Source organism: Platalea leucorodia (genome assembly GCF_965183815.1).
Source record: "Platalea leucorodia genome assembly, chromosome: 14".
In the NCBI taxonomy this organism is placed as follows: domain Eukaryota; kingdom Metazoa; phylum Chordata; class Aves; order Pelecaniformes; family Threskiornithidae; genus Platalea; species Platalea leucorodia.
In genome coordinates this window covers 982091-995086 of record NC_138836.1, presented here as the reverse complement: position 1 = coordinate 995086, position 12996 = coordinate 982091, and the positions used below count along the sequence as shown (strand labels likewise).

General features: G+C 55.6%; 1 protein-coding gene across 2 annotated transcripts in view; it reads left to right on the top strand.

Moving 5' to 3' along the window:
• MGAT5B (alpha-1,6-mannosylglycoprotein 6-beta-N-acetylglucosaminyltransferase B) overlaps positions 1–12996 on the top strand; it is a gene marked incomplete at its 5' end in the record, with an annotated part of 70485 nt that overhangs the window by 37049 nt on the left and 20440 nt on the right. For both annotated transcript variants that reach the window (XM_082326651.1, XM_082326650.1), the window contains 4 exons: positions 961–1034; positions 2521–2691; positions 3529–3693; positions 4368–4537. In XM_082326651.1, coding sequence (XP_082182777.1) covers positions 961–1034; positions 2521–2691; positions 3529–3693; positions 4368–4537 — 580 coding nt within the window. The remainder of the gene's footprint in view (positions 1–960; positions 1035–2520; positions 2692–3528; positions 3694–4367; positions 4538–12996) is intronic.

The window sequence follows — 12996 nt, the reverse complement described above, 5'->3', positions numbered from 1 at the left end:
GACTCGAGAGCGGGGGAGATCAATCTGCAGAGGAGCAAGACCTGGGAAGCTCATGCCTGCAAGGGGGAGGAATGGTGACAAATCTGAATTGCTGTCAGAAATAAATGCCACAGAATTAAATGCAGAATTAAAGACGAGGAGCAGTGCCAGCACAAACACCTGGATAGAAAAATGTGGTGATTTGGATCCAAAGCCCAGGGGCTGGGATCCAGCGCCAGAAGAGACGTTGCCATCCCAGCCCGGCAGTGCTGTGAGGGCAGCTGGCTCTCCAGATGTTTCTCCACACAGTTGTGTGTTTCCCGAGGTTTGGGCTGGCATCATCAGGTAGAAGATGCTTCCATTGCCTCTTCCAGCTCATGCTTTTTCAGTTGTAGGCAAAGGAGGGTATGTAGGAGGGGTGTTGTCTTTTATTAGTCCAACCACAGAGGAAGAAAAGATCCTATTACCATTTTTAGCCACTTCTGTGCTTTATTCTGGGGCTGGCCCTGGGGGCTGAGTCTTCTCTCAGCAGCTCAGCAGGACAATTTCTATTGCAAGTTTACGGTGTGAAGGCTGTCAGGTGCTTCCTTAGATACTGCAGCCTGCCTAGGGATGATTAACAGGAGCAGGGATAGGTGGGACCCGGGCTCTGGACCAGGCTGAGAGCAGCAGGGAGGTGCTATAAAGAGGCCTGCTGAGATTTAGGAGAGGGCAATGTGCTCTCGGCGCTGAAGCAGAGCTGGGGGGTTTCCTGGGTTTCCTCTGTTTGCTCCCTGACCTTGGGGAAGATGCATCACATCTTGGTGTCCTGCTCTGTCAAGCGGGAGGGGGCTGCCTGCCAGCCCAGCTGCGGTGCCGAAGAACGTGCTTGGGGGCTGGCAGCCCCATCCCATCCCATCCCATCCCATCCCATCCCAGCATTTCTGTCTGCTCTGCCAGCACATCCCAGGCTCTCCTCATGCCCAAATTGTCTTTCTGCAGCGGTGGAAGGCAGGAGGGACCAGTGCGAGGTGCCCAGGGACCCCAAGTACCCTGACTGCGCTGGGAAAGTGGAGGTGAGTCAGGATTCCCTGTCTGGGCGAGGGTTTCGACCCTGGGGTGGAAGCTGCTGGGGAGGGCACAAAGCAATGGCTCTGGGGTTTAAACTGGGAGGAGCAGTGGGGAGGGGGACGCTTTCCAGAATAAACCTGTTTGCTTTAAAACGGGAAAGGTGTGGCTGGTTGCAGAAGGAGGAGCAGAGCCAAAGATGTGGAAAGCAAAGCACGGCTGTGCTGCAAGGAGAAAACACGAGGGAGGTGTCCGACCTCCTCTGGGAGCCTTTGCTGTACCAATGTGACTGTTTTCCCCCAATAATAAGGCATATACCTTCGGTTTTAGTCATACGAAGCACTGAAGCCACAGTACCCAGGGGTGTGCAGGCAGCAGCAGAATCAGCACCGTGAGACCACCTCTGCCTGCAGCCTCCCTGCCTGTAGTTTGTGTTTAATGACAGAAGCGCGGTGAGGAGAAAGCACTGTCACATCGTCTTTAAATATCTGGAGCGTTAGCTCGTGTCTGGGGAATACTCCCAGCATTGCACAGAAGAGCGTCTCGTTAAGGTGGCCCCGACCTCCGCCTCGAATCGGATGTCCCGCCTGACCCAGCCTGCGCTTTACACCTGCACGCAGCCTGGCGTTTGGCCTGCAGCATGATTGCTCTGTCAGAGAGCATATTTACATGAACTAATTAAAAGCATCTCTTTCCTCCCCTTCCCAGCCTCCTGCTTCAAGCTCAGGCTTCTGCAGGGCCGAGTCTTCCTGAAAAGATGTTGAAGGGTATATTGAAATGATACCGGGGGGCTGGATTTTCCTCTTCCCCTGGTGCTAGGCATCCTTTCCTTCCACGATTTGAGTAAATTCGGAATGTAATTTAATTGTGGAAGGCTGTAATTCAATCTCCTGTCCGGGTGATTGCTGCGTTTTACATATTGGGCGCAGTGACCTGTCTCCGGAGTAGATTTGTTTTTGTAGGTGAATTAGGAAGAGGCTGGCGAGAGCCATTGTGGGGGATGATAAATCGCTGCTCCGGTCGCTGGTTATTCTCCTTCATGTGAAATCATCCTTGGGGCTGCCGGTGGATCTGTCTCCTCGCGCTGCTGCGCCCGGGATGATGAGATCAGCAGCTCGGCTGGCTCCCCAGCAAAGCTAATGAGAAGATACCCTGTGGTGTATCGTTTCCTAGGGATTAATGGCTGTGCCCCCCGGGAAGGCACATGTTGGTGCTGGAACCAGTGCTGGAAACCCAGGGAGCCCCCAGCAAACCCTCCTGGCTCTTCCTCTGCCCCGTGTGCCCCGGAGGCACCGGGTGGGCAAACATCAGCACCAGCGCTGGGTGCCTGCTGGTTTGCAGCCCTTTATCCACCCTCTGCCCTTCAGTTCTAGCTCCCAGCTAGAGAAAGGTGATGGAGAATAGAGGTTGCCCATAGCAGGGGCAGCTCGCAGGGCTGCCGCGTCCCCTCCCGTCCAGACGACGAGCCCCACGAGTTTCTTTGCCCCCTCGCAGTGGATGAGAGCCAGGTGGACCTCCGACCCCTGCTATGCGTTTTTTGGCGTGGACGGCACCGAGTGCTCATTCCTCATCTACCTCAGTGAAGTCGAGTGGTTCTGCCCTCCCCTGCCGTGGCGAAACCGGACGGCGGCTTTGCCTTCCCCCCCGCCGCTGCCGCGGGTGCAGGTAAGGTGGGGGCAGCCTGTGTCCTGCTGGTCCTGGGGCTTGGGGGGAGATGATGGAAATAAATATTCCCAGAGCCAGCGGTGTCAGAAGGGCCACGATGCCACACATAGGTTTCCACAGAATCACAGAACAGTTTGGGTTGGGAGGGACCTCCAAAGGCCGCCCAGTCCAGCCCCCTGCCACGGGCAGGGACATCTCCAACCAGGTCAGGTCGCTCAGAGCCCCGTCCAACCTGACCCTGAATGTTTCCAGGGATGGGGCATCTCCCACCTCGCTGGGCGACCTGTGCCAGTGCCTCACCACCCTCATCACAACCAATTTCTTCCTTCTATCTGGTCTGAATCTCCCCTCTTTTAGTATAAAACCATCACCCCTTGTCCTGTCGCTAGAGGCCCTGCTAAAAAGTCTGTCCCCATCTTTCTTACCAGCCCCCTTTAAGTACTGAAGGCTGCAATAAGGTCTCCCCAGAGCCTTCTCTTCTCCAGGCTGAGCAACCCCAGCTCTCTCAGCCTTTCTCCATAGCAGAGGTGCTTCAGCCCTCTGACCATTTCTGTGGCCTCCTCTGGCCCCGCTCCACAGGTCCATGTCTGTCCTGTGCTGAGGAATCCAGGATGTCATGAGATGCTCTGGGTGCAACAGGGCCCCTGGGATTTGGTGCGTTAAGAGGAGGAGCTCTGGTGTCAGGTCTGGTGGCACCGGGGGAAGGTGACCATCCCAGAAGAACCCACAGCACCTCAGCCGTGATGGGCAAACCTCCGCCAGCCCCGTGCCAGCACAGGGGCTCCTCTCGTGGCTGCTTTCCCTACACTCAAAACGCAGAGCATGCTTCTTTCCTAGGCAGCTTTCCGGAGCGACCTGGCTCGCCTCCTGGAGCTGATCGGCACGGGCAAGGAGTCCCTCAGCTTCATGAAGAAGAGGATCCGGCACTTGGCCCAGCAGTGGCTGCGGGCGGCTCGGCGCCTCAAGCAGAAGCTGAAGGGCCGGCAAAGGGACCAGAAACACGTACGAGCAAATTGAAGAGGGGGTTGTGGTGGGGGGATGGAAAAGCTGAGCCCTTGGGGACACGGGGAGCGGAGACAGCTGGGATGTGAGCAGGCTGGGAGGAAAATTCATTTACGGAAGCACGTGGGTCTGCAGGGTTGGGTCTGTGGTCCGTGGGCGCGACTCTGCGTGCATTCAGGACATTGCAGGACTGGCATTGCTGAACGATGGGGTGAATTTTGGAGACAGGTCCTGGTGGGTGGGAGACAATGTCCAGCCGGCAGACTGCTGTCGGCAGCAGGCAGGGAGGCTGGCACGTCTCCTCTGTGGAGGTGCCGAGCTTGCTGGCCCTCCCATTCCTGTTTTTGCGGTGCCCTGCCCTTTGGTCCCTGTGTCCCCGGAGATCCGGCTCCGGTCCATGGGACGGACCATGATGTACACTGGGAACATGGGCCTGGTCCCAAGATAGGGAGCATCAGTCGATGGGAGCTGGTAGCCTCTGACTATTGGGTCTTTGCTAACTGGACATAGATCACTTGTCTTTACACCCGAATGATTTCCCTGAGTAATTACAGCCTGCAAAAGGAGCTGGAGGGAATCAGGGACCATAAGTCATTCTGGGCTGGAGAACCCAACTTGTCCCTTTCCCCCAGCACTGCCCTTTCCGGCACTGACCCCTCTCCTTGTCTCTCCAGATCTTGATCCATATCGGCTTCCTGACGGAGGAGTCGGGGGATGTTTTCAGCCCGCGGGTGCTGAAGGGGGGCCCGCTGGGCGAGATGGTGCAGTGGGCTGACATCCTGGCTGCCCTCTTCCTCCTGGGACACAGCCTGAGGGTCACGGTCTCCCTGAAGGAGCTGCAGAGGTGGGTGCTGCGGGTGCGTGGTCCCCCCCGAGAGGGTCTGCCCCCCCCATGTGTGGGTTGCATCGAGGTTTTGTGTGAAAGCACGAGGTCTGCAAAGGCTCGAGGGTGGCTTTTCCCCACCTGCACCTTGGTCAGTGCTGGTGCTGTGCTGGTGCAGGTGTTGGGCAAGTGCAAACCACCAGCGTCACAGCTGGGATGGATCCCATCCCTTCTGCATCCCAGGAAAGTGAGGAGGACTGGTGCAAACTAAGGCTTTGCAGCAGGGCTTTGCATGGGGCTGATGTGGAGATGTCTGGGGCAGGGCTCTGCCCTGTGGTGCCGGCGCTGGCTCTGAGCAACGTTAATCCCTTGCTGTCAGCATCGCACGTGTCCCCTGATGCCTGCCTGGGGCTGGGCATGGGAAAGTCTCTCTTTTACCCCGCCGTTCCCCAGGGATGCTCTCTGTGGGGCTGGTGGCCGTATGGCTGCAGGATGCAGGTGTCCTGCAGGTCGCTGGCTCTTCCCACCATGCACGGCTGTGCTCAGCCCCCGTGGCTTCGCCGGCGTTGTTTGAGCAGTGACTGTGCTCTCTTCCTTCCTTCCTTCCCTCCCTGCCTTCCTGCTCCGCCGCGAGGCAGGCAGCTGGGGCGGCTGCCAAAAATACCCTGCGTCCCTTGCAGGGGGGTGGCAGCCGCCACGGAGTCCCTTTCCAGGGGGTGCCGGTGGTGGCTTCCAGACCTGTGGGGGAATTTGCCGCTGCTGGGGCGCTTCCCACAGAGGGACGGGCTTTTTCCACCATGGGATATCGGGCGATGCAGGGTGAGAGCGTGCAAACAGCAGCACCGGGCCACCCTACAAGTGTCTCTAGACAGCACCCTGTCTCCAAGAGGGACCAATATTAGATGGAACAAGTAAGAGGGAGAAGATAACCACATGCCACGTTCCTCTCTGCTGATGCAGTTTTGTTATTACTGGGCTGATGCTGCTGCCTCCTGTAACCTTGCAAGGCTTCCTTGCCTCCCGTGAGACATCTCGAGTGGAGGGCAAGTGCCAGGGAAAACGCAAATTAGGATGGGTTATAAATCAAGGAAAGCCTGAAGCTGCCTTGGGGACTGGGTAGGTTTTGGGCGCTGCTAAGCCAGCATTGGCCACATAATGAGCCATGATGAAAAGGGAGTGAAAATAAACAACAATCCTGGAAAAAACACAACAAAAAAACCCAACCCAGCCCCTGTGGCATTCAGAATTAATGCATGGAATTAGCTCCTGACCAATTAACTCAAAAAACCCCTCCTGGTCCTAACGCAAAAGGCAGCAGCTTCTCAAAGAGGCGGGCATGCATCACGGTGATCTCCACGTGGCGTGCTGAGCTAAATTGACTTGCTAAATAATATCCGTGTACTCAAGGATGAAAGAAGTTAATGGCTGGGAGGGTTGTGTTGTTGTTGTTGTGTGGTTCTTGTTTGTGTTTTTTAATGAAGAGCCTCACGGTGGTCGTTTAATGAGGGGAAGGAGCTGGCTGAGTTACGGGGGGGTTTGCGGCATCCGTTTCCCTCTGCGAGTGACTCTGGAGAGAGCTGCGTTGCTGCCTGCAGTGTTTCGCCTTTCTCAGAAGCGCAGGAGCTTTGACATCAGTTGGCAGCGATGAGACCTCCTCTTCTGACGTGGATTTGGATGTATCCCCTGGGATGCCTGGGAACGGCAGCTCTGTCTCTTCCCCTTCGTAGCAGCGAGCCAGGCTGGGGCTGCACATCTTGCACTTCTCTCTGTCCCGGCTACAGAAACTGTCCCCACATCCCTCAGCGCCTGTCCTGTGCCTGGCTTTGATGCCATTTTAAATGCTGGACACCCACGGTGTGGGTCTACCTGCATGTTGATGGGGCTGGGGCGAGCGGAGGTCCGCCTCGAGGGGAGGACCGAGCAGTGCCAGCAATCCTGCTCCGTGCTTGCAGACCTCACAGCGACGTCCCTGCTGTCGGGCTGGTACGGCATTAGCGGTGGCTCTGAGGAGTGCTGAGAGAAGCCTTCGCCCGACCACGAGGGAGCGGGAGGCTTAGCAGAACATGTGTAATTAATCCTGAGTTGTGCTAATAGTTAATCTTGGGTACTTCGTTAAAGCCTGGAGGGGGCTTTACCTGTAGCGGCAGCTTTGCGCGGGGGTTGGTACGCAGAGAGGCAGGGGATGCGCGAGGGGCTGGAGCTGGGGCGTGGGGCTGAAGCAGAGCTAAAGCTCTGTCGCCGTGGAAGGGTCAGCCTGAGTGGTTTCTCATCTCTCCTGCCCCATGTAACCTCCTGAAGCAGCAAAGCTGTGCTCCGCTGTAGACTGGGGCTCAATTTGTCCTCTCCCATCCCAGGTATCTCCTGCTGAGCTTGCAGCAGGGCAGGCATGGGCATCGGTGTGGGTTTGGGGATATTTTGCTCCAGCAATGTGAAATGTTGAGTCCGCTTCTTGTTTATTTTTCTTTGGCATCCCCTCTCCTTTCACGGCTCAGAGCTGTAGCTGCTCCCACCCAGCACGGCCTTCATGGAGCAAAGGCTGGTGCCCATCAGTTATTCAGCATGCAATAACCTCTCTCCTGGTTTGTTTTTTGTCTCTTCAAATTTCTGAGCTGATTTTTCTACATGTATTGATCATTGGCAAGGGATCACTGGAAGGTCTGTGTGCATATGCTTCAGCCGGTAGTTATCTAAGAGCTGTTCATTATTAGCATCTGTATTGATTGCAATGCAGCAGTGCCCGGAGGCAGTGGTCAGGATTGGGTCTGAAATGCTGGGGATCAGGCAATCGAGGAGGAAAAGTAAGTCCCTGCTCCAAAAAGCTGGTGATGGAGGGCTGGGTGTGAACACAGGTCGGGAGCGTGACCGTGTTGTGCTGGGCACCGCTCCGTGCCGGGGGGCTCCAATGGGGAGAGCAGCAGATGCCAAGCGGTGAATAGCAGGGGTGTTAAATGGTTCTTCCTTCGGTCTGGGGGACCGGTGCTAGTCTGGAGTGAAGCCAGGGAGCTCTGGGGATCTGCAGGCTTGCTCCCCGACTCGGCTAGGCGCTGTCCAAATGCCCCTGTGAGGTCTGAGACCGGTGCTGCCGAGCTCAGCCCTGGTTTTCCAGGGCTAGCTTATCTAGCTTATCTTTTGCCCACTGTAGACATTAAAGAGCTGTGAATTCCGCCGCTGTGTCCTACCAGAGGCTAGTTTTTCTCCTGTAGTTGAACTAAGTGCAGGTGTTCGTCCTCTTTTGCATTTCCCGGTGAATTTGTGAGCTGCTTGTGATCTGTCTTGACAGGCAAGGGGTGAAACACGGGATTATCTGGGAGCTGGTGTGAAGTGTCGCTGGGCGTGTGCAGCTCCCCGGGAGGACAGCGGGGCGCCGAGCTGGAGCAGGGAGTCGGGAACTGTTTCCCATCGGAGGGTTGTGCTGGGTGGGCAGGGGCGGCGGAGGGAGCCGGCGGCATTTTGAGCACTGCCTTGAAGCAGGGAGGGAGGAAAGATCCCAAATCTGAATGCAAACACTTTATTCTTACCACAGGCTCCTTATGCTGCTTTGGTAGCCAAAATGTGCTTTCAGGGAAGTGGGAATCCAGGCCGGGGTGCGTGCATGTGTGTGTGTGGCTTGGTAGGGGAGGAGTGGGAAGTGCCTGGAAGACCTGAGCTGGGTTGTTAATGAGGCAGCTTAGGAGCAGACGTTGGAAAATTACAAGCGGCTCCTTCGGAGCATTGGCTGCGCTGGTGCAGAAGCCGCCATAAGCCGAGCCTCCTTCCTCCCCAGCCGCAGGCGGCGAGGGGTGCGCTCGGCCTTTCCCCCAGGAGAAGGGGCACAACGGGCGCTGCGGGGACCTCCAGCTCCTACCCCTGCCCTTCAGCCATGGAAGTGGTCACATCGGCATCTCCAGCTGCTTTTGCGGGGCTAAGGGAGAGGCTCTGGGAGACAGGGGTGCGGTGCTGTGAGCTGCTGGAGTGGCAGGGACTACCGATCTCAGCAACGCCGAAAGGTGCTTTTTGCAGTGCCCCCCTTGAGATTAAGTGCTCATAAGGCAGGACAGAAAGTCGAAGAAAACAGGATTTGATGCCTCGTGGGGTCAGGGCTTTACAAAGTGTTCTCAGAGCTTAATTGCTCCAGTGTCAAGTTCGTGACTCCTAATGCCGGCCCTGGCAAGGCACTTCACGTTCAGCACGTGCTCGTACCCCGTGCTGGCAGCCCTCTTCCCTGCTGAGCGGCAGCTGTGACCAGCGTGTGCTTTGGGCAGCAAGCCGCTCTCCGTGTGCCGGGGCGGCGTGGACGGGCTGCGGCGGGGCTGGCACCACGGCGGGGCCGGCACCGCAGCGGGACGAGGCTCAGCTCCCGCTGCCGCCGCTCTCTTCTCATTGCCGGGCACGTACTTAATTATAGCTGCTGTTTTCCTGTGCTTTCCGCAGTCACCGAGGTGTACTCGGGCTGCAAAAAAGGCTGTTCAAATGGAAACACGATGTCCGCACGAAGGCATTTCCAGTTATTTTCTGGCAGATAAAAGCTATCTTTCTGTCTTGCATCTGTTCACGTAAAAACTCGTGCGATGCCCAGGCTCCAGCCTTCACCTTCCCTCACCAGTTGGCACATACAGTCCCGACATTGTGCAGGCGAGCCAGGAATTTCTCGTGGGAATAGCCAGAGTGACCGGTCGCCCGCGGTCCTGATGGAGCTGTGTGGTGTGGCCGTGGGATTTATCAGCTCCACAGTGTGGGGAGGAAACCTCAGCCTTTACTGCAGCATCAGATGTTCCCGTTACTTGAGGATGAGTGTTTCTGTAAGCTGTTAGGTTTACCGGGTTGTTCTTTTTCTGGCCAGGCTTTGATGTTCCTGCTGGGACACAGTTGCGTACGGATGCTGCAGGCTTTGGAAAGGCTGGATGTTTGGTTACCGGTCTCGGTGGGAGCTGAAGATGATGCCCCTGATTGTGGGTACTCGACTGCTGCAAACCCTTGCAAAGACAGAGGCGAAGACTTAACGAAGGGCTAACACGCACTGCTGTGTGTTCGAGCTTTGCTGGATTCTCCAGTCCGTCGTTTAATCAGGACGTGTTTCCAGCAGACGTACCTTAGGTGGTGGGGTAGGCAGGGGTCTGGGGTGTCGGTGGGTACAAATCGGCTTTGCTCTAGTGGTGTCTGTGAAGATTTGGCTAAAAATGTGCCTTCATTTTGAGCTGCTGGAGCAGTTGGGACAGCAGGGGACAGCCCGTCTGTCCGAGGGTCTGTCTGAGGGTCTGCCCAGGCACTGCGAGCACACAAGTGCTCAGCTTCTGCTGCTTCCCGGGGGAGCCCAAGTATTTATTTCCCTTTCCTGGGAAGTTTCTTCATGATTTGCTGAATTGCTGAGTGGAAAGAGCTGCTTGCTCTGGCACCCTCCTGTGCTTCCCCAGGGTCTGACTCTGCCTGGCCGGGAGGGCGGTGGATCCCATCGCCTCCCCGGCTCCTCCTCCCCTCTCCAGCCGGGGACAGCCGTGTAGCTCCGCAATTAAAAGCCGGGTACATCGAAATGAGACTGCCAGAGCTGCGCCCTTTGATTGCAGCAGCTTCCCGGTGCCTCCGAGGAGGCGGCTCGGAGCTTTGCTGGCGGCAGCCACGTGAGGAGCTGGGCTGAGCTGTGGTGAGGAGTGGCGGGGAGGGATTTCTTCCACCTTTGAGGGCTTCATTTTGTAGGAGAGGAAGGTGCATAAATTAGCAGGAATTACCGAGCTGTTAAATTGCGCTCCGTCGTGAAATATGTTTATTTTGTAGCCAAATGACGACTCGCTCGCTGGCTTCTTTGCCATTGCAGAAACCTCTGCTTTGTCAAATAAAGGTTGTCATAACCTTATTAATTGCTGGGAGATTTATATGGGTCAGAGGAGGGTACGCCTGGCGCGTGGGGAGGGTTGATCCTCCCTGCAGGGGCAGAGCCCCTCTCGGCTGGCGAGGCTGGGGACGGAGGCTTCAGCATACCCAGAGCTGGTCCAGCTGGGAGCCCCTGGATCAAACCCTCCGGCCCCGCAGGACTGTTGGCTTCCCATTTCTGGAGGCTTTCAATACCCTTATAAGATGCAAAGCATCCAGCAGTCTTTACTCCTCATGGCTTACCTTTGCAGCCCAGAAAAAATGCTGTCCTGGGGACCTCCCTGCCCCGACCCGCTGGTGCTGCTGCTGCTCAGACAAACAGCAAAACCTCAGCATTAGCTGTCTTCTGGGGACGTGCTGCAAAGGTTTCCAGCAAGTGCTGCGTCCTGCCATGACGGGAAAATGGGGTTTTGTTGAACCTCGGAAATAAATAAATTGATTGCTGAACCTCACCCCCCAGATGGGCAGGGCTGCATCACATGGGATCGATGATGGGCCAGAGAAACGGTCCAGATGCACGTTGCAAAAGTAAAATCATTGCAGGTGGCTTAAAAAGCATGCTGTAATTGCTTGAAAAACCTTGCTTTTGAGGTCATCGTGTCCCTTCTAGCAGGAGGGAGAGCTGGGAGCGGAGGCCAGGCAGTGGGGTGTTCATCTCCTGGGCTCCGATTTGCACTTTAATTTGCTCATGACAGGGTCATTGCAGACCCTTGGGAGCTGCCCAGGCTCAGCTCCGGCACCTTTCATCCCCCGGATAACGGCCCTGTGCTTGCTGGGCTCTTGTAGACAGGGAGAAGCCAAGGGAGCAGAAAGGACAGAAGCCTTTCTCCATATCCCTGCTGCAGTCTGCCTTGCTGATGATAGCAGATGCAGGCAGAGAAGATGCAATTAAATATAAGATAAGATATTGGCCCAGCCTGCCGGTAGATGCCCACGAGATCCATTTAGTGCTGGACTTTTCAGCCCCAGGAGTGATAACGTGGAAGGAAACGTTGGGTTAATTTGAAAGTAGGTCAATGGGATGTAAAGATAACCCCGCAGTCATCTGATTTCAGAGAGCCTGCACCGCGCTCAGGAAGGGAATGCATCCCTTGGTTGATTAAAGTACCTATAAGGAGAAAATAGGAGGACAAGAAGCTGCTGTAGATTTATTCTGGAGTAGGCACAGCTGGTGGAGGCAGCTGGCGGAGAGGCGAGCTAGGCGCTTGCATCCGCTTGGATTGAAGCCGCTTCGGCTGCTCTCTCCCGAAGGGGAGCGAGGGCTGAGCCAACGCGCTAATCCTGGATGTTGGGGTGGGACAAGCCACCGGGTCACCTGCGGGGGCTCCGGAGCTGCTGAGCCCGGGCACGAGCTGGCGGCCGTCCGTGGCTGGCCTGGGAGGGGAGGCTTCTCCAGGAGCTGGGATCGAGTGGTTTTCAAAAACAAATCTCTTGGCTGCGCTGGCTGAGAAGAAGGCATTTGCGCTCATCAATTTTATTTGCGTAATTTCGAGCGCCATTAATAGTACATGGCATGAGGAAAAATCAGGAAATTTCGCTCCAACCATGAGTGAAATTGGGTTTAGTAGAAAATTAGTTGACTTAACTGGCAGATGATGAAAGCTTGAATAAAGAATGTTTAAATAAGGAGGAATGAAAAAAATCCCCCCCACCTCGGAGGTGCAGCCTGGATTTGCATGATTGGAATATTAAAATCAGTGTTTATCAAGTGTTTAGGAAGGATAAGGGGGGTAAATGAGAGAGATGCTCTGCTTCAAAGCCACCCGTCCTGCCTTTAGAGCTATTCCTACCTCACAGCCTTGGTGCTGGAACATAAATGGACGTGGCAAGTCCCAAACACCCGGAGAGGGGACGTGTGGCAGGTCGCGGTGACGAGGGGGGACGGGGCAGCCAGACCTGCTGTGCCGAACCAGTGGGAAGTTTTTTGGAGGCTTCAGGATGAGATAGATACACTAATTGCCATCTTCCGCCGCCCCTTGTCAAGCTTGGTTAGGGCTTTTTAAAATTATGGATGATTTTGTAACACAGCGGCTTGTGTGATGCCTACCAGCAAGAGGATGGGGTATGCTGGAAGAGAAGCATTACGATTTCGGGATTTTTAGTTAAATACAAGGTTTATGGATCAGCTTTAGTCAAAATTCAGGGGTGGTTTGAGGAGCAGAGCGCGAGGTGCTGCCCGGCTTGGGGGGTCAGCAGCAGTGTGCTCATCCTCCAGCAGCAAAGTGATCGTAGCTGTTGAATACACGTTCCTGATGACTGAGGAAAAAGCAGTACATGTGCTAGCAAATGTGATGTTTAGCACTGCACCTCTATAAAATCCTGGGGTTTTTTACTTCCCCTTCTGGTTCAGCCTCCCTGGGAGGGGTGGGTCTCCTTGTTGCCCTATTTATCGTACTGCGGTGGCTGTTGGAGGTGAGAGCCTTTCTATTCCTGCCATCTTCCCGATCAACCATGTCGTGTAAAATTGTGCATAAAAGTGGTAAAACGGCCGCCTGTTTCCCCTGCGGCTGACCCGGGCGGGCTGCCCTGAGCTGACGCTTGTATTCCTTGTGACAAGAGCAATGAAGCAGCTGCAAATGCAGCTCCTTGCCTTAAATTGAAATTCTGTGTTTTCCCTGGCTTTGGTGAGTGATGTG